The sequence below is a fragment of the Lethenteron reissneri genome, chromosome 31 (genome assembly GCF_015708825.2).
Source record: "Lethenteron reissneri isolate LAM-NWPU_2019-01 chromosome 31, ASM1570882v1, whole genome shotgun sequence".
Lineage (NCBI taxonomy): Eukaryota > Metazoa > Chordata > Hyperoartia > Petromyzontiformes > Petromyzontidae > Lethenteron > Lethenteron reissneri.
Genome location: NC_083809.1, coordinates 8,580,468 through 8,607,306, shown reverse-complemented (window position 1 = coordinate 8,607,306; position 26,839 = coordinate 8,580,468). Strand labels below are relative to the sequence as shown.

General features: G+C 52.1%; 1 protein-coding gene across 1 annotated transcript in view; it reads right to left on the bottom strand.

The window, feature by feature from the left end:
- The window catches only part of LOC133349755 (inactive dipeptidyl peptidase 10-like), a 541,620-nt gene that overhangs the window by 99,718 nt on the left and 415,063 nt on the right, over positions 1-26,839 (bottom strand). The window contains exons 6-7 of the mRNA XM_061563474.1: positions 4,109-4,161; positions 702-783 (exon numbers count right to left, since the gene is read on the bottom strand). Of these exons, the coding sequence (XP_061419458.1) occupies positions 702-783; positions 4,109-4,161 (135 nt within the window). The remainder of the gene's footprint in view (positions 1-701; positions 784-4,108; positions 4,162-26,839) is intronic.

The window sequence follows — 26,839 nt, the reverse complement described above, 5'->3', positions numbered from 1 at the left end:
GCTAGTCAGAATCTAATAAATGAGAAATATTTGATCAATGCGACGGGTTAAACAAAACACATCTATTTGAAGAATCATTACAACGTGTGGCTGCGATGTGAATAAAAAATAATGTTCTTTTTACAACGTATTGTTTACCTTTTATTTTCGCCTTCGGATTAATTTGTTTAGAGCTGTGCATGCAATGCGTGTGGATTGTAAATGAATGATTCTCACACAGCGGACTCGATGTGAGTGCAATAACTAATGTTAGTTCACAGTCGACACCTTGTTACGTGCCTAAATAACGGTGAAATCGTAGCAGGGATTGCGTGATTAGTGACTGTCTGCTCTTCCCATGATGAAGCTTGTGTCAATTAATGAATCCATACTCATATAATGAATTAGACATCTTTCAAATAGTGACGTTTCACAATCCAACTCAGAATCTTTGCGTATTGCTTTAAAGGAGCACGACGTACAATGTGTGTGTAGGACGATGTTGTTACATTGAATTCGCTTTCGGCCAAATACTCCCTCCAGCGATGTTGTTACATTTTATTCCCGTTAGGTCAAACACTCCCTTGCACCAGCAAGCGGCGTGAGCAAGCAATTGCAGGGCTGCGCCAATACCGCCTTTTTAAAAAATAAATAACGGGCGACTCCTTTATGGACACCGTGTACTCATTATTATTCGCGGTGTTTGTTCGTCGCGGACTCACGAGTTGCTGTCCGCGTGTGCCCCAGCCGGCGAACTGCAGGGAGCCCTCCGAGCCTCCAGGAACCTTCAGCTCATGCAGTTCCCTGGAACAGAGACGGGGACAGAGATCCCCCAACCGCACGGCCTTAACAGACTCTTGGGGGAAAGTGCTGTTAGCGAGCACCTATGAAGGATGGCGCAGCACACGAGGGGGTGGGTGGTCAGCATCAGGTTCCGTGTGCCTTTGTCTCCCGAGTGCTGTTGTTTACACACCGCACCGGGTACTCATTTGAGACTGAGTCGACCTAGGGGAGGCCCAGGACCGGTGGTTCAGACAATCGTTACCGGTGTTGGCCGTGAGCGGGAAATAAACTCGGGTCGCCGGGTTCGTGACGCAGTGCGTTAACCACTGCGCCACTGCTCCCCCCGCACGACTGGACAAAGACACACATGCAAACAACACGACTTTCTGCAATTCAGCCTCATCGGCTGTTGAGTAAAGCAGCAGCCATCGAGTGTGTAGGCGCTGCAACTGCACCCAGGCACCATGTGCCAGAGTTGCCCAGGTTGGTAAAGATGAGGACAGAGGGTCCGGTATCACTCGCCACCAATGTCAGCCGTGACCAGGACTCGAATTCGGGAAAGCCGGGTGCATAGTGCAGAGCGCGAACCGCTGTACTTGGCTTCTCAAATGGAATGCGTCGGTGACGGTCTCAGCTCGGCCCAATCGCTAATGACCGCACAACGCTGTGCGGGCGATTGACCAGGAATTCAGCACGGGTTGCAGGAACCGCCGTTCACTGCCTGATGCACCACCCCGTGCAATGCCGCTACCTCTCAGCTGCACACACGGAAGCCCAGGGATCAAACGCATTCACACCTGCCAATCACAGATTTGATTAACGTGATAACGTCCATTGAGAAGGGCAGGACTGTGATATCGCTACGGTTAATAAAACAGTGTGCGCCCACTGGATGTCAGGGAGCTTGATTTTTCTGTCAGGTTTCATTTAATTGCCCCCGAATTTTTTTGTCGAGGTATGCCAAAACACTCGTGCCTCCGCGGAGCCCCGTGTGCTGGAAACTGCTGCTCCCGTGTGCTGGAAACTGCCGCTAGTACCTGGCAGGGGTCGCGGTGCGAAACGAATCTCGGCGTTCAGCCGTCCTGCTCGTTTTGCGTAATGAACGGTGGGACGCACACATTGCGGCTCGCCACGGCGGCAAGTCCCGGCACAATAAAAACAACAACAGCAAAGTCAAAATTCATCCGCTCCAGTAATGTCTCCAATCACTTTTGGTTCAACGGGCAAACGACGTGATTTTGGGGTCGACTATTTGTTCTGCAACATTGTTTCGTGGCCCGAAGCGAAGAGATAAAGCGAGAGAGAGAGGAGAGAAGGAGAGAGAGAGAGAGGGAGGGAGGGAAGAGAGTTGTGTAAAAAAAGTGAACTTTTTTTGAGTGTTGCCCAAGTTGATGAGAGAGAAACAATCTCTGCTGGCCAAGGTCACTCTCAGAACAACCCTTTCATGTTTCTCCTTTTTTATTTCTGACTTTCTCGCCTTTCCAAAGTCAGTATGTATTCACTCCGAATGTCTAAATTGGCTGCAGCTTGAAATATTTACGACAAAAGGTGTGCAATTATTCATCTGGGCTCTGTCTCTCCGGGAGTGGTGAACACTAGCGGAGCGGCCCGGGCCAAAGACGGAGCACAGCAGAGGAAGAAGAGAGCCTCTGAGAGGGCATCCAACCCGCTAGGGTTGCCACCTGTCCTGGTTTTCTCAGCATCACTCTCTTGCCGAGGAGGTAACTGTTGAGACAAATCTCCCAAGTCTTTCCAGGACAGTAAACGTCCCAGTTTGTTTCGTCAGTTATGTCATGATAATCATAATCATGGTGACAAACCACTCAATACGATGCATTCACATGTGGTTCTCCCCTCCTCCGGTACTGTGAGATATTTTTCTACTCATGGTAATGTCGAATGTTTTTGGACATCAGAGATGGCAACCTCATTCCACTAAGCCCTGGAATTAGGCCTCTATCGTCAAAGCAAATGCACCAGGGTTGGGTAATGGTAAAATAATTCAAATGAAACTAAATATTTTAAACAACAATTTCAAGATATCAATACGCGAATGGTGGCAGTCGATTCAGAGTCTGTTAAGAGAAGCCGCGTGGCTGGGTAGCCAGGTCGACAGGTGGCCAGGTGATCGTGTGGCCCGGTGGCCAGGTGATCATGTGGCCAGGTAGCAGAGTGGCCAGGTAGCAGAGTGGCCAGGTGATCATGTGGCCAGGTAGCAGAGTGGCCAGGAAGCAGAGTGGCCAGGTAGCAGAGTGGCCAGGTGATCATGTGGCCAGGTAGCAGAGTGGCCAGGTGATCATGTGGCCAGGTAGCAGAGTGGCCAGGTAGCAGAGTGGCCAGGTAGCAGAGTGGCCAGGTAGCAGAGTGATCAGGTAGCAGAGTGGCCAGGTAGCAGAGTGGCCAGGTGATCATGTGGCCAGGTAGCAGAGTGGCCAGGTAGCAGAGTGGCCAGGTAGCAGAGTGGTCAGGTGATCATGTGGCCAGGTAGCAGAGTGGCCAGGTAGCAGAGTGGCCGAGAAAACCAGGTGGCCGGGTCGTCTCGGCATGTTTATGCCACTAAAGTTTTGAGACAGCAATGCCTGGCAATATCATTAATGTGGCCACACTTTATCTCCTTTCATGAATTTACGATGAAAGGAGATGCACATTTAAAGGTAGTGCATTAATACATCCAACGAAGTAGAAAAAAAAAGAGAGAGAGGAAACATTTTTCACTATTCAATTCTGTCCTTCTCTTTTGTTGCGTATGATTGTTTCCGCTGTATTTTTTTTAAACCCAACTATTTGATCTGCAGTCACTTCCTTGCTGAGTAATCATCTCTAAACACGCCTTTCCTCGAGCGCCTTGAGATACACTGTGTGGGAGGCACGCTATCGTGAATGGTGATGGATTCAATTATTGTCTGCTTGAGAACATTGTGACTGTTCACTACGCCGGTCTAGACATGCATAACGCACATTCTGGCCAAAAGACAAATATCCCTTTGATAGACTGTTGGGGCAAGTGCTGTTAGCGAGCACTTCTGGCACGCCTGTCCGCTTTTATCTCCTTAGTGGGGGTGCTTACACACTGCGCCAGGTACTTCATTTGAGGCTGAGTCACCCAGGACCGGTATCAGATCATTGTCACTGGTGTTGGCCATGAGCGGGAGATCGAAATCGGGTGGCCGAGTTTGTATCGCAGGGCGCTAACCGCTACACTACCGCGCCCCCACCCACGCACACGTGCAGGATGTCTCCTGTGTTACAGGGCGGCAAGTCGGAGGTGGTTTGCTGCATCCACAAAGCCACCGTGTGGGTCTGCTGTGCCTACACACCGCTATGGGGCCTGCAGCGTAGACCTCACCTGGTGTGCACGTTGTAGATGGTATAGGAGGCAGATAGGAGGTACCGAGGCGTCTGCAGAGAAAGAGGAGGGGCGGAGGGGAGGAGATGGGGGGGGGGATAACAAGTGTAAATACAGGTAATACGATCATTATAATACGAATGCTCTATCGGACCAAAACAAAGACAAAGATCCACCTGTAAAGACTGACCAGACTGTTGGGGCAAGTGCTGTTAGCGAGAACCTATGAAAGCCGACACGGCACGCGAGGGGGTGGGTGGCTAGCAACTACACCCGACCGCCTTTGTCTCCCCAGTGGCGATGTCTGAGTCGATCTAGGGGAGGCCCAGAACCGGTTCAGACAATCGTCGCTGGTGCTGGCCGTGAGTGGGAATCGATCTCGGGTCGCCGGGTTTGTAGAGTAGCGAGCTAATCATTGAAGCAGGGCCTCACCTCACCCTGTGGCCCATGTTGAAGAAATGCACCAAACGACAATCGCCTTGGTGATTTGCCCCATTGCTGGTCATTTATGGAGACATGGACACATTTTTTTGCCAATATCAGAGTAAAATCCACATTTGCTTATGAGTGGATAATGCAGCTTTGATGTATTCATCGAGAGAAGCCTGAGTCTCAAACCTTTGCGTTCCCATAACACTGTAATAGTAACAATAATATAACAGCATCTTAATACCACGAGCATCTCTGGAAGTTTATTACATCAAATGATACCAGAGAAAAAACATCAAACGTCGCAGAGACTCGCCGCAAGTATAAACTGGACGCGTCTGGCCAATTCCACTTCGTGTGTTCCTTTGCCAATTTAGGATGAGGCCCGCGGAGTTGCCAAAGTGAATTGTTTACCCCGGGAGGAGCTTCACCGAGTCTCGAGAACTCGTGCGGGAAGGCTCTTGGTGGAGAATGTTTGGCCACCAAATAGACTTTTGACTTTTAAACAACTTTTATTGCCGCCTGCAGCAAAAGCACTGGAGGCGATTTCGATATGAAATACACAAAGTCACCAGCAAGCAAATGAAAATGAACGCTGCAAATCCACGCGCTGTGGCGCTAAATAGAAGGCTGCCTTTGGTGTAGGCCAATAATTTTCAAAGACAATGCATATATTATCAAGGCATGTTTGTTTGCACGTCCACCACAAGTGCGTATTGTGAATGTAGACTTGATTCCTTGCAAAACGTATTTATTTGGTGTTTGAATATCTTAACACCTGTTTAATTGCCGGAACGGGTTAAAAAAAAAAACACATTCTTATTTTTTATACTTTGATACACCCCTGGCAAAAATGGTCTGGTAAATATCTCATTAATGACATTGGCCAAACCGATTCTTATTTTTAATGCCATTAATGAGATTTGGGCAGATTGAAGACACGTTGAGAGACCGAGAGAAACCCCCACAAAGCGTAAAGAGAAGTGGTGTCACTTCGCACTGCCATCTGTTAGCTACCATGCAGACACATACTCAATAATAATAGTTTACTTATTCATCCAAGACAGTTGTAGGACTCTTCTTCAAAAGAGGCCAGCTGCTGCACAGTTTATTTTTTTTATTTTTTTAGATGTTTTCAGCTATTTCATGATGATTGTTTTTTTAACACACATGGGAGAGAACCGGGGCACCTGGGGAAAACCCACGTGCGCGAGGGAGAAACACTCTATCCCCGTTTCGATCGAAACAGATGGCGATTAGTCCCCTTGCCTTTCTGTCTGCTCCTGGCGAGCCAGGCTATGGTACCCTCCTCGACGCCCCACGGGCAAGGAGCTTCACATCATCTGCGTGCGACCCACCAACCCCCGCTGCTGCCTCCACAGCGCTGGATTACAGGTCACGTGCCACACGGGCAGCACCTCCCGGCTATGACGACACGTGGTCATGCCTCACCACACGGGCAGCACCTCCCGGCTATGACGACACGTGGTCACGCCTCACCACACGGGCAGCACCTCCCGGCTATGACAACACGTAGTCACGCCTCACCACACGGGCAGCACCTCCCGGCTATGACGACACGTGGTCATGCCTCACCACACGGGCAGCACCTCCCGGCTATGACGACACGTGGTCATGCCTCACCACACGGGCAGCACCTCCCGGCTATGACAACACGTGGTCATGCTTCACCACTCGGGCAGCACCTCCCGGCTATGACAACACGTGGTCATGCTTCACCACACGGGCAGCACCTCCCGGCTATGACGACACGTGGTCATGCCTCACCACACGGGCAGCACCTCCCGGCTATGACGACACGTGGTCACGCCTCACCACACGGGCAGCACCTCCCGGCTATGACGACACGTGGTCATGCCTCACCACACGGGCAGCACCTCCCGGCTATGACGACACGTGGTCATGCCTCACCACACGGGCAGCACCTCCCGGCTATGACAACACGTGGTCATGCCTCACCACACGGGCAGCACCTCCCGGCTATGACGACACGTGGTCACGCCTCACCACACGGGCAGCACCTCCCGGCTATGACGACACGTGGTCATGCCTCACCACACGGGCAGCACCTCCCGGCTATGACGACACGTGGTCATGCCTCACCACACGGGCAGCACCTCCCGGCTATGACGACACGTGGTCACGCCTCACCACACGGGCAGCACCTCCCGGCTATGACGACACGTGGTCATGCCTCACCACACGGGCAGCACCTCCCGGCTATGACGACACGTGGTCATGCCTCACCACACGGGCAGCACCTCCCGGCTATGACAACACGTGGTCATGCCTCACCACACGGGCAGCACCTCCCGGCTATGACGACACGTGGTCACGCCTCACCACACGGGCAGCACCTCCCGGCTATGACAACACGTGGTCACGCCTCACCACACGGGCAGCACCTCCCGGCTATGACAACACGTGGTCACGCCTCACCACACGGGCAGCACCTCCCGGCTATGACGACACGTGGTCACGCCTCACCACACGGGCAGCACCTCCCGGCTATGACGACACGTGGTCACGCCTCACCACACGGGCAGCACCTCCCGGCTATGACAACACGTAGTCACGCCTCACCACACGGGCAGCACCTCCCGGCTATGACGACACGTGGTCATGCCTCACCACACGGGCAGCACCTCCCGGCTATGACGACACGTGGTCATGCCTCACCACACGGGCAGCACCTCCCGGCTATGACAACACGTGGTCATGCTTCACCACTCGGGCAGCACCTCCCGGCTATGACAACACGTGGTCATGCTTCACCACACGGGCAGCACCTCCCGGCTATGACAACACGTGGTCACGCTTCACCACACGGGACAAGTACAGGTTGGTGAAGTAGGGACCCGTGAGCGCTTATCAATCACCACGGATGTCCATCATCGATTTAAGTGGCGCAAGCTCAGGTTGACCTCCCGTGCCGAACCTTCAACGATGCCACTTCAACCCTGATGATGATGACGACGACGAAGCTTAGAACGCCGAATTGAGTTCACCGGTAGTGACAAACACGTCCTCCTCGTCAAGCAGCCGACAACGCAGAATATCCCTGGCTTCGATCTTTTGCGTAGCTTCTGGGCACAAACCCTGAACCACATAATCTGCACACAAACCCATGGCAGCGGCAGCTGCTGATGATGATGGCGATGATGCAGACACTTGGTGATGCACAAACGGGCAAATACAACAACTACTCTAAAGTGTGCGACTGTGGTCACCCAAAACAGAATGGTGGGACGTGTAACATTGGCCCAATGCCCGATTCACAAACACGAAGAGCATCATCATCATCATCCCCACGCAACCTGTCGGGTGGTTCATCCACACACCTCCGAGTCGCCCTATCTCGACGAGAGCGAGCAACTTCTGGGCGGCTTCGGCCGTGATGGTGGTGGCGCATTACAGGTCGACGTTAAATATTATTTTTGTTACACCGCGGGATCGTGAGAGATGATGACAGCCTGGGGGGGGGGGGGGGGAGGGCCTTCATCCAGCAGTAGATTGACCATCGCTGGCCGCCACCTCCAGTGACGACCTCCGCGTGTACCTCGCGCGGGATCGAGGACGCGGGGAAGATCCTCGCGTCGCCTGACATTGGCATTCGCACGACGGATGCGTGGGCAATTTTACCGCGACATTTTCGAGTCTCGGGGCGAAGCGGATCGGGGGAAAGAAGCCGAGGCCTGGGGGAAGGTTAGCGGGGCGCTTCGGGGGGCGCCATTTAAGCACTCGCGGTGCGCGGCCGCTTCGCGTCGCAGCGGCATCGGTGTTTTGAAAATTGGAGCGATTTAGTTTGGGAGGCGGGTGACGATTGGGTGGGAGGATTTGGGTACGGGTGGGAGGGGCAGGCTGGATATGGGATTTGAGGAAGGTTTAAATGTAAATTGTAAAGCAGCCACCACCAGCACCAGCAACCTCCGGGCACTTTAAACGACTTCGCCTTTGCTTCCCCCTGCCGTCATCATCACACATCAGCACTGCACCCATTACCGTCGACTCTTCCGTTACACGCGGCCCACCGGCGCCGCAATCATTCTGTGATCGCGCCTTTCGCCTCGCGGACCCCCTGCCTCGTTCGTCTGAGAATGAGCGCGCTCGCCGCCTTTGTTCAAGTTAAAATGCGGCCTTCATAGCACGGACGCCGTCTCGATCGGTGGTCGTTGTGGCGATGGCACGCGGGGCACGGTGAGAGCGCGAGGGGAGAGGCTCAGGTGTTGGACCACCGTGCCCTGGTCACGCGACACGCCAAGCGGCCGGTGACAAACAGCGAGGGGTAATCGATGAGCTCGGGGCAAATGAGAAAGACGACGGGGGGAGGGCATTGAAGATGAGAGAGATGATTGGGGGAGGGCATTGAAAAGGAGAGAGATGATGGGGGGAGGGCATTGAAGAGGAGAGAGATGATGGGGGGAGGGCATTGAAGAGGAGAGATGATGGGAGGAGGGCATTGAAAAGGAGAGAGATGATGGGGGGAGGGCATTGAAGAGGAGAGAGGCGAAGGGGGGAGGGCATTGAAAAGGAGATAGACGATTGGGGGAGGCAATTGAAAAGTTGAGGAGCGCAAGGGCAGACGCGGAGCTGGAAGCGTCGCGACTCAGACTGTGGTGAGCGGGCGAGTCGTTGTGACCCGCGGCGTGGCGATTGGACGCCGCGTGATGGATGGGGTACGGCAGTCGGTCTGGCAGGCCGGGCCCTCAACACGGGCGGCGGAATCCGACGGGTGAAGTTCGAGAGGGAAGCGTAAACGACGGTCGCGACGGATAGGAGAGCGATTGGCCTGCCGCTCGAGCTGAGTATTGAACCCGTGGCTCCGCGCGTGCTGTTTGTGACGCCTGGAGAGAGAAAGAGAGTTTAATGGGTTTAATCTAAATTTGTCGGTTATTTTGTCAATCAACGGTGCGGTGCTGAATGCCAAGGGGATGGATATCGTACCCACCGCGTATCGCTCACGTGCACATTGCAGCCTAACGCTTTTCCTCACTCTGTCTGCTTTCTTCGCATTTGCTCTCCATTGACGATAGCTCTGGGAAAAGGTTCCTCTTTTTTTACGATCAGATTACGAGTCGAGGTGAGAGTTACGCCATTCATGACAGAGCGTTGTGGCTGGGGTGAGTGATACGAATCAATCGTGCAGCCCAGTCAGCAACCGACGTCGTGCACTCCAATCTGTTGCCCATACGAGGCAGCCCTCGCCGGATACGAAGTCAACTGGTAACTGGGTTGTGTGGATCGGAGGAAAATGAAGGGGAACGCAGTGGTTTCGCAATGCCATCTTCCCTCTGACGCGGGGTGATGCACTGCACTCCACAAGACCCCTCAACACAACACGTCTCATTCGTCTCACGGCATGAAAGCAACAACGAGCGTAAGCGAACTACAACGGAGGAATTATGAAGAATAAAAGGAAACAAAACAAAGCAACTGGGCTCGTGTGAAGGATAGCTGACCCACGATTTCAAGCGATCGTGCCGTTCAGCTCTCTGGCGCTGCGTCTCTGCAACGGGAACCCACCCGCCCGTTCAATATTCCTCGCCGCTCAACACAATTTGCGCCTGTGCAGCAACGCGAGCCTAAGCTCGCGGAAGCGGTGGGGGGGCATTTTACACAGAGCTTAGAACGGATTAGAAGAAGACAAGAACAATATCTCGACACAGCAATTCGGGAGGCGGTGGGGGACGTGTGTGTACATCTTCTACTCGAACTCAGCCTCCGAAACGTCGTTCGGAGGCAAACCTCTCACTCGTGACCAGCGGCCTGGCTGGTGAGAGGCCCATATTCTTAGGTTTTTTCGGTAAATTCACGTAGGTAAATTTTTTAATTAATAAAAGTAACATTTTAATTTTATTTTCTTACCCACGTGACTTTACCGAAAAAAAACTAAGAATATGAATCCTTGCAGTCACGAAAGCTTCGAATCTAGAAGTGAGAGGCCTGGCTGGTCAAGGGTGAGAGGTTTGCCTCCGAAATGTTGTTCGGAGGCAAACCTCTCACTTGACCAGCGGCCTGGCTAGGTCGTGCTCGCAGCGAGGCGCACAAAGCAGCGATGATACAAGCACTCGAAACAAACATTTGCAAAAGTAACCAACAACAACAACAACAACCACAGCAGTAATTAACTCCAAGTTAATTAAACGCATGTGAAGCAGGATAAGGAGTTCACCTCTTGATCTCTATAAAACAAACAAGGGGCGGTAGTTTCAGCTGAGTAGCTCTGGGCAACCCAGGAGGGCAGTGCTCATTAATACCCCCCCTCCGCTCCTTAATGAGTACACATGGCCACGTAAGCTCATTAACCTGGAGCGGACACCCTCCAGTGCTTGTATTATAATAATTCTGGGTGCGCAGGCCACCGAACTGACGAGGGGCGTGCGTGGGCGCGTGAGATGCGTAAATGTCGCCCACTGGGGAGACAAAGGCGGTCGGGCGTGGCGCGCCGGCCCACCCCACTCTCCCTCTCGCGTGCCACGTCACCTGCCTTCACAGATGCTCGATAAACAGCGCTTGCCCCGACAGTCTGTTTAAAGGCTATACCGGGGGGGTCTTGTATTTGCGTTAACTAGAACGTCTCGCAAGCAGATCGGATTCAAATACCAGAGAAAGCAGGACAGCTGCTTTTCAGTCCTAAACTAAATATAAAAAAACCCCTCCACATTTAGACTCTAAATTGCGATAAGTTTTCCCGAGATGCTAAACAAAGAAGCTCAGAAATTCTACCACGCTGCCAAAAAGTGAACAACGAGCGTGGGCCGTGAGGTCATTAGTCAGATTTATATCACACCCACAGAGGGCCTAACGACCACAAGGGATCGTTGGCTTCCAACGGCAATCACGAACAGTGTCATTTAGCAGTCTGGCAGAGTTTCATAAGCTGGGCGATAAACAAACTAAAACTGTGTTGACGGCCAAGTGAGTTGACGGAGTCCTGCTGTACCGTGGCTCTCCCCGTTCCTCGGAGGCGCCCCTGGCACAACTGGGCTTGCCATCATCCCGGTGGGAGCGGTTGTGCAAGCGGATAGCGCGCTGCGACTTTGAACACGGATTTCCCGAGTTCGATTCTCGCTCACGGCAGTGGCGATCATTTGAACCGGTCCTGGGCCTCCCCTAGGTCGGCTCAAACTCAAATGAATAGCTGGTGCGGTGTGTAAACATCGCCACTGGGGAGACAAAGGCGGCCGGGCGTGGTGCTTGGCCACCCACCCCCTCGTGTGCCGTGCCGGCCTTCATAGTGCTCGCTGACAGCACTTGCCCCAAACGGCTATACGGTGGATCTTTGTCTCGTGAGCACCAATTAGCCATTCCTCAAATCGCACCCAACTCTCTCTGTATTCTACCCCCCGCACTCAACTGCAGTGTCTGTGAGAATTAAGCAGAGGCAGTTTCACAGAAGTGGGGGGGGGGGCGGGGTGGTTCAGGCTACAGAGATGCTTGCGCTGAGGTTTCTCACTGTGATTTCTGCTGACGGCACACGCGCGGACACACACGCGGACACACGCGCGGACACACACGCGGACACACGCGCGGACACACACGCGGACACACACGCGGACTCATGCAGGCATACGCGGACACACGCGCGGATACACGCGCGGACACACACGTGGACACACACGCGGATACACGCGCGGACACACACGCGGACTCATGCAGGCATACGCGGACACACACGCGGACACACACGTGGACACACACGCGGACACACGCGCGGACACACGCACGGTCACACGAACAGTCACGAGCACGTTGGCGCAAATGCGCGCACGTGTACCGGACACGCGCATACGAACGTATCGGCGGTAAACCGGCGGTGCGCGCTATTTTCTATAAATAAAAAAAGCTAATTTTGTCGCGATTCTTTTTAATTTATTTTCCCGCGATCCGCAACCCCGGTCAGAAAATCTTGCGGGCGGTGTTTTGAGGACCGCTGTGCGATGTTGCTACCGGTCTACCGCCAATGCGTGTGTGCATATTCCCAACAATAGAGGGTTTTTTTTTTTGGGGGGGGGGGGGGGGGGTTGGATCGCGTAAATATAAATGTGTCGTTAAACCCGCCGCCACCCAACACAGCCAATTAGTAAGGGTTGTTACGTCAACAAGAGTAAAGCCACAACATTTACAATTTGGGGATTTACTCTCCAACACACCAACGTGTAACTAATGGGCATGTTTTATTTACGTGACGAACCTTATTAATTGGTTGCCTGTGTTCATATTTATGCGGTCCAACCCAAAAAAAAACCTCTATTATGGATAATGTTGGTCGCGAAAGCCTACGAAGTGTTAAACTGTCTATTCCCATACGCATGGACACTCACACACATACACACACTCTTTGGCACACATGCTAACCAAAAGACAAAGGTCCCCCGTAGAGCAGGCAGGCTTTTGGGGCAAATAGTTCACGACTTTAGCCCACCGGTGTGTTGAAGAGTGAATCCACACACCGGTGGGCTAAAATAGTGAACTATTTATCAACGTGACACTTTTTTGCTGATTGGCTGTGTCGGGTGGTGGAGGGTTACGACACATTTAAAAATAACACGATCTAACCCAAAAACGTTTATTATGAATAATATCGGTCGCGAAAGCCTACGTGTTAAACTCTTGGGGCAAGTTTGCTGTTTGCGAGCACTGATGAAGGCCCGCGTGGTGCACGAAGAGGTGGTGTAGCCAGCACCACGCCCGGCCGTCTTTGTCTCCCCAGTGCTAATGTGTACACGCCGGATATCCATTTAAGGCTGCGTAGACCTAGGAGAGGTTCAGGACCAGTTCCGACATTCACCACCGTTGTTAGCATCGAGCGAGAATCGAACTCGGGTCTGTAGCGCATCGAGCTGACTACAGCCTCGCCACTGCTGCGTGTGCACCCACGCACACTCCTGACACACTCATTGACATGTACATCCACCCAGTCGCATAACGGGGGAAGGGGGTGCCTTGCCCCCCTCCCCATCCCCCTCTCGGTGGCCAAAGCTACGAGTTGGGGCCCACTTGACAACCACCGTGAGATGTTTAATCGCCTGGACGCCACCGTGCGAGACCAAATCAAATATTTGGCGCCCCACCTGCCAGGATTGCCGCACCCCCTGAGCTGATACTGTCGTCACTACGCCACAGCATCCATCCCACTGCACACACGTAGCCAACATGCACACAGAGAGCAGCGGTGTGACCAAAGGGAAAGGCCTAAAAGCCAGATGGTGGGACGCTGCAAAAAGCCACATCTCGGGGGGTCTATCAAGGGCGAGGAAGTGGTTGCCATCAACTACACTGGCTCTTCATAACAAAGGTTGTTGTTGGGTTAGATGCCGCAAGTATAAATGTGTCGTAGCCCTCCACCACCCGACACAGCCAATTAGGAAGGGATTTCTCTCGTAAACAAACGCCAACTAGTTGATATTTCAGCCTAGCGGTGTGTCGGAGAGTAAATCCACAGTATTGACAATCGGAGTACGACGTTTCGCTGGCAATTACAACAATCGTCATCGGGCGATTTGCCAGAATAGGGTTACGACACATTTATCCTCACGCGATCTAACCCAAAAACATTTATTTTGAATCATATTGGTCGCGAAAGCCCTCGTGTTAAATAAACTACACCGGCTATGACGACCTCTCGATCATCACTTTAGACACCGACCACCGTCATACTGTTTTGACACTGCCCTGCAAAATAGACGCGGTTATTGCCTGCGACCTGAATCCTTTCCCTCTGTCTCTCTCGCGCTGTGTTTGGCTTTAGAGGCCACGCGCCATCTCTAATGAGCATCTCGGGGCCGAAGCAGCTCCACGGTGGAACGGCTCAAGGAACACAACGCCCAAGGCTAATTGCATCAATTTTACTTGCTTGTCTTATTTAGGTAAAGCTCTCCACTCACACATCGTCGTATTGCTTATCCCCCGTACGCAGATGGAGAACGGTGCCTGTGGTAATAGCTTCCGCTGTTTTCTTAGCGGGCGAATGGGGGATTCAAATTTTTTTTAAACTGACGGCAAAAAAGCGCCTGCTCCATTCGGCAAGGGCTGCATGCATCCAGCGGTCCGATTCAAAGTAATCACAGCTCGGACCGGTGGGACGTGACCATTCATATATTCACACACACACACAAAGGAGACAAGCGACGCGAACGACGAGCCAGATCTTGTCATCACAGCGCACGTGCAGCGAAATGAAATATATTTCATTTCGATTGTGCACGCTGCACCCACATCCATCGTTGACTCCACGCCCCAACAGTGTTGACGTTCACACACTCACCACGTACTGAGTGATGGCCAAGCTGAGCTAGAAAGGGAATTCACGAAGCCGTCTATGGCCAGGAATCAAACCCAAGTTCGCTTGTATCTGTGATCATAGGACACAGACCGAATTTTCCACCCCTCTCCACACACATAGATAAAGGTGACCCCGTAATAGCCTTTAACACGCTGTCGGGGACAAGTGCTAACAGCGAGCGCCTATCAAGTACGGCACGGAACACGGGTGGAGTGGTGTGGCCAATACCATTCCTGCGCCGTTTGTTGTCTCCCCAATGCTGACGCATACACCGAGGACGAGGTGCTCAAGCGTAGGGCTGAGTTTAGCCGAGGGGAGGCAGAAGATCTGTTCTGATATTACCCCAGCAGCGACGTTTGCCAGGGCTGGGAATCAAGCCGAGGTTGGTCGGGTTCGTAGCACAGCGCACTAACCACTACAAAGACAAAGATCCCCCCCCCCCCCCCCGTATAGCCTTCAGAGACTGTTGGGGCAAGTGCTGTTAGCGAGCACCTATGAAGGTCGGGACGGCACACGAGGAGGTGGGTGGCCAACACCACGCACGGCCGCCTTTGTCTCCCCAGTAGCGATGTTTACACACTGCACCAGGTACTCATTTGAGGCTGAGTCGACCTAGAGGAGGCCCAGGACCGGTTCCGATAATCGTCACTGGGTGTTGGACGTGAGCGAGGAATCGAACTCGCGTCGCCAGGTTCTTAGCGCAGCACGCAAACCGCTACACTACCGCACACTCACACACTCACACACACTCACACACTCGCTCACTCATACACACTCACACACACTCGCTCACACACGCAGGTCGTCATGTAATAACGCATTTGCATATTTACTCCCTGAGGGTACGGTCCGTGATGAAGGGAAATGTAACATCCAACAATAGTTATTACACAACTCATTAAAGCTTTCATAATTGAGCACTGGGGCTGAGCGATATGCATATTGTGTGTGTGCACGAACGCACGTGTCCGAGTCATCATGAGCAGTCCTATGACCAACGCGTTGGGGAATCCAGTGGCACAGTGGTTGGTAATAATGTCGTTCGGTCTGGGCTGTCCGCTCACGTAAGAAGTCAATTCGTGTGCACGCTTCCCGTTGTCGTTCAGGTGAGGCGACCAATCGGATTGCACGAGAGGAGTCGGAGAAGAAATACTCCCGGGTGCCGCTGGACGGGAGGTGATGGGCGGGGCACGGTGACGTAGGCGTCATCGTCAGCGGTGTCACGCCGGGCGTGGCTTTGTTGGAGGTTTCCTGCCTTCGGGATGTGGAGGGGCGGGGGTGGCTATTTTTAAAGGTACCTGAGTAGTCGACCTCGAATAAAATGAACAAATCATCGGGCAGTGGTGCACAAGCACAATTAACAATAGACTCAACACTTTCGTCAATAACACTGTCTGCAATGGCTCTTCTAAAAAAATAGTTAAGAGCAATATTTGCCCAATGGACTGACTTAATCGATGAAATCATGAAAAAAACTATTATTTGAGCAGGGAAAGCCCACTGAACTATGTCGCTCTTTTTAAGAAGTGACCTTGCCACAAATGATATCCCAATGAAGTGGCTTATTGCGTAGACACTTTATCAGCCGAACAGTCTAAACGCACGTTTCTAAATGTGGAGGAAAAACTGGAGGACCCGGAGAAAAATCCACCCAACCATTCGAAGAACACGCAAACTCCAAATATACAGCAGCAGGCGTCAGGGTCGGGATCGAACCCACGTCCTCCTGCACACCAGGCGAGGTAGTTAACATTTCCTAGCCACCGTGGCGCCCTAAAAAACATAGCCTAGGCCTATTCATAACTGTGCAGTCTCCAGTGCAATACTGGTACCGGATCTCTGTACAAAGCAATCCCTGCCGCACGAACACCGCTGGTGCGGACCGTGCCTGGTCAGCAGGAGGCCTGTCTAGTTCAAGTTCATGTATTAGGTGTAGCCCTGTGAGCCATTCGGTTCTTGAATCGGGTGCAACCGCAACAAACAGAACACAAAAACATGAACGAGAAAACATCTTAAAGTGACTATGTGCAAACAGAAAATCCAAGAAAAGACAGCAAAATATTGCAGAAAAATCTCCGTACACAACGCTGTGTGCACAAATCCCAGTGGGATGCACGTCAAACAACAACAACCACAAGACAACTTAGATTAAGGCCATAAGTCTAACTCTGTACTACAACAAACAAACATGGCCAAACCAAAAAACTTTTTTGGGCGACATGTTGGGGGGGGGGGGGGGGGCATCCGAAACGGTGGCCCCTATTGATGTCTTCGCGACGTGTACCACTTCAACCACGACTAGAGTCACTCACGGTCAAAGATTGAGCAGGCGCATTGTCGGCCGCTTATCCTCTGACATCTCACGGGAGCGTGTCACACATCTAAGATCAGTAGAAAAAAATTAACCCGTAAAAACAAAGTTTTTCACGATAAATCCTTTATATGCGTGGCATCGGTTTTATTTTATTATTCATTTCTGTTTTTCTTGAGTAAGAGTTTCATTTTTATCACATTGGTATTTTAAATAAAATATAAGAAAAAATGTTTCCTAAAAAGTGGAAAAAAAATTTCACGAAAATAAATTGTCACGCAAAACGAGTCTGTGTGCAAAATGTCAGCTCGATTGGATCACGGGAAGTGGGTTAAAAAACGACCGAAAGATTTGCACGGTCGTAAGCGCACAAGCAAGCAAGCAAGTGAACTTAATATAAAGGATTTAAAAAGAAATGTCATCTACACATTCAAGGGACATTTGTGGAAACACACTGGGACGCCTCGGGTACCTGCTAGCGATAATGACGACGGACAAGTGCTGGTAGTGAACCACGACCGCCACCACCAACCCCCCCACCCTCCCCTCCGCTGTGACATGGGACGCAATACTCCTGTGATAATGTGGCCTTAATTGGAATACAACTGCACCCCTTCAGAGCAACGTCGGTTTAATTATCATTTAAAACTTATCAATTTAGTGGTAACTCTCCCCCCCCCCTTCCCCCGGTCAATTCAGGGACACTTTTGAGAAAACATTATTTACCCGTAATATAAATTAAATAATTAGCAAACATGTTCGCTATGTATCCCACATCGGCTTAATCAGCTTGCAAACTCTACTTAATTGCATTCCAACCCGTTAATTAGCCCTTTTCCGCACGTAATTGCCACAGAGGCTAACGTGTTCAAAATGGGAACAGTGCATGGATGGATACATCATTTGCCGGGCAGATGGCAGAGCATTGCCAAGTCTATCACTCTCATTTCCACAGAATCTGGCAGAGGCCATCAAAAAAACTTAAACAGATGAGAGGAGTTTCGTTAGTTTAAAATACATCAATAACATTATTTTGAACTGTCCTATTGACAGAGTGGCATCTGCCATAGTCACGTAGAATTGCTGCTACTGGCTTCGAGTCACTGATGGACAACCCCATATAACCATTTCATTACCAACACTGGGGATTTGGCTTGTCATCTCAACTTGCATCTGCACAACAACAGACTCGATGTGTCGAGTCCGAGTGTATCTGTATAGGGGCAGTCCATAAATGACGTCACGCACCTAGGGGGTGGGGGGGGTCAGACATTTGTGACGACGGGGGGTGGTTGAGTAATGTGACGTCACATCAAAATGCGCAACTTTAAATAAATATAGACACCACGTTCTACTTAATTAAATATACTTTTTTTTATAAATGTTTTCTCCTACAACATAAGAGTGCAGCGCCACATTAAATACGCACTACAATGATTTGAAGAATGTATTTTTTTTGGGGGGGCAGAGCTTTGTTACGTCATATTTGAGGGGTCTGACTTTTTGTGACGCCGTGTGACTAGAGGGGGGGGGGGGGGTCAAAAATCGTCAAAAATCGCGTGACGTCATTTATGGACGGCCCCTTAATAACGCGAGACCGGGACTAGTCTCACTTGCATGAGTGACCTGAGGTCACCACCATGACAAAAGTTAAACAAAGTAAAGTACAGCAATGAAGCAAATATACATCTTGGACAGCAAACTTTCGCGTCGCAAATGTGTACGTCAGTCTGTCAGTCACGATTACTGAGTGGGTGGTGAGTGAATGGATGGGCGAGTGGGTCGGTGGGTGAGTGAGTTAGTGAGTGGGTGGGTGGTTGAGTGAGTGGGTGGTGAGTGAATGGATGGGTGAGTGGGTCGGTGGGTGAGTGGGTTAGTGAGCGGGTGGGTGGGTGAGTGAGTGGGTGGGTGAGTGGGTGAGTGGGTGGGTGGGTGAAGTTAGTGGGTGGGTAGGTGAGTGACAGAGTGAGTGGGTGGGTGAGTGAGTGAGTGGGTGAGTGAGTGAGTGAGTGGGTGAGTGAGTGAGTGAGTGGGTGGGTGAGTGAGTGGGTGGGTGAGTTAGTGGGTGGGTAGGTGAGTGACAGAGTGAGTGGGTGGGTGAGTGAGTGAGTGAGTGGGTGAGTGAGTGAGTGCGTGGGTGAGTTGGTGGGTGGGTGGGTGAGTGACAGAGTGAGTGGGTGAGTGAGTCAGTGGGTGGGTGGGTTAGTGGGTGGGTGGGTGAGTGAGTAGGTGGGTGGATGAGTGATTGGGTGAGTGAGTGGGTGCGTGGGTGAGTGGGTGGGTGAGTGTGTAGGTGAGTGAGTGGGTGGGTGGGTGGGTGAGTGGGTGGGTGAATAAGAGGGAGGGCTATGTTGAATAAGGCATTGATGGAGGAGAGAGATCACTTGCGCACGCAACCACGACAAACTAAAGAAACTAATTTGAATAATGTATGTTACTTTTGATGTAAATAGATTGTGAACATGAGATTCTTCAGCGTGTAACATTTATGAAAATGTCAAGAAAACGTAGTTATTTTCTAATTTTAATGTATTTTTCCGTCCGATAGAACTCAAGAAACCGTCGGAACGCCCTGTAAAATGCAAAAATTAATTTCCAAATGTAATATTTACAAATTTGCATGATTCGTCCTCCTCCCATTTAAGATGAATTGTTGCGATTCAGAGTCACAATTCATGTCAAGAATCGATAATTACATGTCTTCTTCGAAATAGCGAATGTGAATGTAGCAACTCTAGTGGCCACTGCAAAGGGTCATGTGAGTTCATTTTACAGTCGAGTAAATATGAAGAGGAAATTATTGATCCTGGATGCACCCGAATGTTACTCACCCCTCCTGTAAAGCAGGGTAATTGGTTAACTCTGTCATGGCAAAAGCCATCCTTGAACAATTTGGGCCAATGTTTTTTTTTCAGACTAATCTACAGCCCCTTGTCAATCCACTGCTGGATGAATGCCCCATGTGCCCTCTTAGTAATCCGCACTGACCATGTTGGTCAGTGCGGATTACTGATGGGGGGTGGACTTGGGACCAGTTCAAATATCCGCTCCCTGTGACAGCCTTGGGCATTTCTTGCAGCCTCGCTGACTCAAAGAAGCCGCGTGCTTTCTGTTGACAGTTTCACACTCGTTATTTTTTTTTGTGTTGTTTAATCATAAACCGCGCTGTTGCGGCATCACCACGACGTGCTGCGCCAATTAGACGGATTGTTATTTACGATCAATTTGCGCCGCGCTTTCAATGCGACACGACGTGTGACTTATTGCTCAAGACGCTCACAATCACTGCGGATTGATGGAGATGATTATTTTTGTTGTTGTTGTTGTTATTCTGGCACACCAACCGAATGTGAAATCTCAGCGGTGTGGGGGGGGGGGGATACAATACAACGCTGAATGACCAATTACCACAACTTGTCCTAAAATGAGAAAATCATGGCCCACAACCCCCAAACTTGGCACCGATTGTTGTTAAAGAAACGATTCTATATTTACGCAGAGGGTTTGTACGACTGGCTATCTGTTTGGGAAGCGATACAAATGTTTATCTTTCGGCTTAAAATTGGAGCTCGTCAACCGGGACACTTATGTAACAAACAAACAAAAAACGAAGTTGGTGCGGGATGCAATCCAGAGGTCACCGGGTCGATCTCCCCACGCGGTAGTCAAAGCGTACGGTGCAAGTTTCTTAGCTCCCCCCTCGACCTCTGTGCACAACCAAGCGGTGCGAACGGGGTGCGCGGTGGGGTAAAGTGTGGGTACTCCCAATACCTCTTTCAATTCGTCTGGCCAGAGTGGAGGTCCCTGCCACCAGCAGTGTTGTGAGCGAGGCATTGCAGGGCTGCGCCTTCTCTTAACGACTGGACGTCGCGCTTGATTTTTGTCCAGCGTAGCGGTGTGGCTCTCATTCTATACAAAACTCACAATTATCTGACCCTAGCGAGTCGGATATGCGACATTGTCAGGGTTGCAAACTGATAATAGTTTTTTTACCCTTCTATCTGGCAACAAAACTGACACCTTTTTTTACAAGGAGTCATGTTTGCATAGACCACAATACCTGCAGTCATAATGCAAACAAAAAAACACAACTCTGATAATATATGCACTGTCCTTGAAGTTGATTGGTCCACACCCGAGACAGCTTTCCTTAGAGCCTAGTCTCACATGGGTTGGACCAGATGACGCTAAAAGGCGGGTGGGTCTGGGACTCCGCACCAGCGGTGTTCGTGCGGCAGGGATTGCTTTGTACCGAGATCCGGTACCAGTATTGCGCTGGAGACTGCACGGTTATGAATAGGCCTAGGCTCTGCTTTTTAGGGCGCCACGGTGGCGAGATGTTAACTACCTCGCCTGGTATACAGGAGGTTGTGGGTTCGACCCCGACGCCTGTATATTTAAGAGTTTGCATATTCTCCAAGTGGTCGCATTGATGATTTTTCTCCGGGTCCTCCGGCTTTTCTCTACACATTTAGAAGCACGCGTTGAGAGTATTTGTCTGCTAAAAACATCCACGTGAATAGCCACTTCGATGAGCTTCGATGAGGTCTCATTTGTGGCCAGGTCGATTCTGACAAAGGCTACACATCTCAGTGGGCCTTACCTGGTACAATAAACGCAACTGGCTCTAGTCTCCTCTTCTTGGTCTCTTTCGTTAAAGTCACGTAGAATGGAAATAATAAAATAATAATAATAAAACATAATAAAATAATTCTCACGACGTTGGCTTTTGTCTAGCCACGACGTTGCGCTCAGAAGGTTCCATGCGAATGCCGCTGCGCGACGCCACAACGCCCTTCCGACTGCAATCGCTGGGCATTTAACGCCTTGTAGCCCCTGGCGCGGTCGTGACAAGGAGATAACAAGCACCACCACTGAGAGTCAGAAAGCGGAGGCCTCGGATTCCCCGTGCGGTGCTGCCTCGGTGGCTCCGACACGGCCGTCAGCCTCCTGCTAGACAGCGAGCCTCAAGGGCCTTAGCCGCGGATGTCACGGTGCTCTGACATCGTGTCGAACCCCCTGGCGTCATCTGACGGACGCACTTCTACGTAACACGATTAAGATTGGTCTCGGCGTGGGTTTAAATATATACGACCCCCGGGGTCTTGGTGTCAAGGTCACTTTTTTGAGACAGCGATTTTTTTATTGCCTCGACTCAACAAAGTCCCTCCAACCGCGTTGCTCACGGATGGGTTTTCGGGTCGTGCCGCGCATTGATCGGGAAGACGTCCGACGTTTCGCTCCGCGTGCTGGAAGCTCCTTCGGGAATTCAATGTTCAGCCCAAGCCGACTGCAGGAACTGAATATTGAGTTGCCGAATGAGCTCCCGGCGGGTACGCAGCGAACCGCCGTACGTTCACGTCAAAGTACACGTCGTGCACAACCCCAAAAAAACATCGGAGCCCTGTACAGCACAACCGTGGAAACCTCTACGCAGCACCGTTCGTGAGACCTTTACTTTAAGTTGCATCAAATCCTATCCGAAAACACGTCGCTATTGTGGACAACTGTTCTCTGAGATTGTTTTTTTTTCCTAAGGAGGGAAATGCGTGTGATGTTCAGGTATCTTGTTGTATTTCTCTGCGTGTAAATATGAGAAACCCAAGCGTACAAGGGAAAGACACATTGCACACGGTTTGGTCAGCTGTTTCTGATGCAGCTGCAAATGGGTCAGCAACCGACTCTCAGTGCTGCGTCTTGCACGCACGGACACGGCAAAGCGAGATAATGAAGAGACAATAGATGGACTCCCCCTTACGGTTAAATATCGGGCACTTGATTGAATTTCGCATGCTTTTCATAAACAAAGGATAACCCTATGGCAATGCCTTCCGTATGTTATCAAGATACCATTTCATCAATCGTCAACTTAAACGTGGATTTTCATTCAGGGAAAATGTCATGAGTCTTTGACTGCATTTAAATTGTTTTTTAATATATGACGAGCCCTTCATCCAGCAGTGGCGTGGCAAATAAACCATAGTTTTATTCTTAGGAAATACCTGCCGATACACTAAAACTGCTATTGCCAACGGTGGGAAGACGGGATCAAAGATGACAGACTTTGCAGATAACAACATTCATAACTGCTCATGGAATGCAAAAATATATATTTCCGATTAAAATACATTGCCCAGGGTGGCATGACCTCCATTGGAGTCAATCAACCCAGCATGGAGCGTTTCACCACTACTTCGGGTTCGTTGAACATTCATCTTCTTGGTTCTTTCGGTAAAGTCACGTAGAAGGGAAGTAATAAAATAAAAAAAATAAAACATAATAAAATAATTCTTACGACGTTTCGGCTTCAGACGCTGTCTCCCCGACAGACCTGGTTTTCACCTGAGGACGGCTGCTTGCGTTGTGGCCGAAATGTCGTGAGAATAATTTTATTATGTTTTATTTTTATTATTTTATTACTTCCCTTCTAGGTGACTTTACCGAAAGAACCAAGAAGATGAATCCCTGCAGTCACGAAAGCTTTAAATCGACATCGTTGAACATTTTCGAGTTACGTTTCCACCGACACCGAAGAACCCGACATGTCTTAAGCTTGTCGGTGTGAGCTGTGTGCGCTTTAAAACAAATACCAATATCATGAACTCGCACGGACTTAAATCAATACGTACTGAGATCGCCATTCATATTCATGATATGGCCTGCAACGGTACATGACATCATGAATATGAATGACCAGGTGAGCGCAGGTCTGATGGGTTTAGTTTTTACTGGTCATCTCCCGCGTACGAATACGCTCGTGTGCCTACCAACCCACGGAGTCGCACGGTAAGCAGCACAATTCATTTTTCATCGTACGGCAAAAAAAAAAATCAACACTCGTTGATGTGCTCCACTGGATAAACATTCTCTGGAGTCTTCGAGACCTGGAAGAGGTTGTGAGGTCCGACACCGGACCCTGACGCCTGCTGTATAGTCGGAGTTTGCGTCTCTCTCTCTCTCCCCTTGTGGTCGCGTGGATTTTCCCCCGGGTTTTCCGGTTTGTTCCTCCACATTTATAATCCATGTGCGTTGAGACCGTTTGGCTGCTCGACATTTCCACGTGATTAGCCACTTTTTTGATCTATCATTCGTAACGACCAGGTCGCTTCTGGAAAAGAGCGAATAGCGCAGTGGGCCTTACTTGGTAAAGTACTAAATAGTTAAGTTAAAAGAAAAAAAATAGCAACATTTCACGCTGCCCTCACCACCGTTGGCAGAAGGTCCTCGCCCACGAGAATGCACCCATACACTCACGGGTAATTGGTCTACTCTTCCCCATGTTTAATATCTTTTCTCGCAGGGGGGATTGGGACTTGCATGGGCGGCGAGGTTCATTGTTGGGTGCCGCTCGGAGAGAAAAGGCGTCAACTCAACCTCGCAGCGTGCGCGTCTCCTTCCCCATTGACAAAGACGTGTTGGCTTGGATGAGGTGTGGGAATACCCCCCACTCTACCCCACCACTCTACCCCACCACTCTACCCCACCACTCTACCCCACCACTCTACCCCACCACTCTACCCCACCACTCTAACCCACCACTCTACCCCACCGCTCTACCCCACGCTCTACCCCACGCTCTACCCCACCGCTCTACCCCGCTACCCCCCGCTCTACCCCACCCGCTCTACCCCACCGCTCTACCCCAACCGCTCTACCCCACCGCTCTACCCACCGCTCTGCCCCACCGCTCTGCCCCACCGCTCTGCCCCACCGCTCTACCCCACCGCTCTACCCCACCGCTCTGCCCCACCGCTCTGCCCCACCGCTCTGCCCCACCGCTCTGCCCCACCGCTCTGCCCCACCGCTCTGCCCCACCGCTCTGCCCCACCGCTCTGCCCCACCGCTCTGCCCCACCGCTCTGCCCCACCGCTCTGCCCCACCGCCTCGCCCCACCGCTCTGCCCCACCGCTCTGCCCCACCGCTCTGCCCACCGCTCTGCCCCACCGCTCTGCCCCACCGCTCTGCCCCACCGCTCTCCCACCGCTCTTCCCACCGCACCGCTCCCCCACCGCTTACCCCACGCTCTACCACCGCTCTACCCCACCGTCTACCCCACCGCTCTACCCCAACCGCTCTACCCACCGCTCTACCCCACCGCTCTACCCCACCGCTCTACCCCACCGCTCTACCCCACCGCTCTTACCCCACGCTCTACCCAACGCTCTACCCACCGCTCTACCCCACCGCTCTACCCCACGCTCTACCCCACCGCTCTACCCCACCGCTCTACCCCACCGCTCTACCCCACCGCTCTACCCCACCGCTCTACCCCACCGCTCTACCCCACCGCTCTACCCCACCGCTCTACCCCACCGCTCTACCCCACCGCTCTACCCACCGCTCTACCCCTACCCCGCTCTACCCCACCGCTCTACCCCACCGCTCTACCCCACCCGCTCTACCCCACCGCTCTACCCACCGCTCTACCCCACCGCTCTACCCCACCGCTCTACCCACCGCTCTACCCCACCGCTCTACCCCACCGCTCTACCCCCACCGCTCTACCCCACCGCTCTACCCCACCGCTCTACCCCACCGCTCTACCCCACCCGCTCTACCCCACCGCTCTACCCCACCGCTCTACCCCACCGCTCTACCCCACCGCTCTACCCCACCGCTCTACCCACCGCTCTACCCCCACCGCTCTACCCCACCGCTCTACCCCACCGCTCTACCCACCGCTCTACCCCACCGCTCTAACCCACCGCTCTACCCACAGCTCTACCCCACCGCTCTACCCCACCGCTCTACCCCACCGCTCTACCCCACCGCTCTACCCCACCGCTCTACCCACACCGCTCTACCCCACGCTCTACCCCACCGCTCTACCCCACCGCTCTACCCCACCGCTCTACTACCCCACCGCTCTACCCCACCGCTCTACCCCACGCTCTACCCACCGCTCTACCCCACCGCTCTACCCCACAGACACCGCTCTACCCCACGCTCTACCCACCGCTCTACCCCACGCTCTACCACGCTCTACCCCACCGCTCTACCCCACGCTCTACCACCGCTCTACCCCACGCTCTACCCCACCGCTTACCCCACCGCTCTACCCCACCGCTCTACCCCACCGCTCTACCCCACCGCTCTACCACCGCTCTCCCCACCGCTCTACCCCACGCTCTACCACCGCTCTACCCCACCGCTCTACCCCACCGCTCTACCCCACGCTCTACCCCACCGCTCTACCCACCGCTCTACCCCACCGCTCTACCCCACCGCTCTACCCCACCGCTCTACCCCACCGCTCTACCCCACGCTCTTACCCAACGCTCTACCCCACCGCTCTACCCCACCGCTCTACCCACCGCTCTACCCCACGCTCTACCCCACCGCTCTACCCCACCCATCTACCCACCACTTACCCCACCACTCTACCCCACCACTCTACCCCACCACTCTACCCCACCTCTACCCCACCACTCTACCCCACCACTTACCCCACCACTCTACCCACCACTCTACCCCACCACTCTACCACCACTTACCCCACCACTCTACCCCACCACTCTACCCCACCACTCTACCCCACCACTCTACCCACCACTCTACCCCACCACTCCCCCACCCACTCTACCCACCACTCTACCCACCACTCTACCCCACACTCTACCCCACCACTACCCACCACTCTACCCCACCACTCTACCCACCACTCTACCCCACCACTCTACCCACC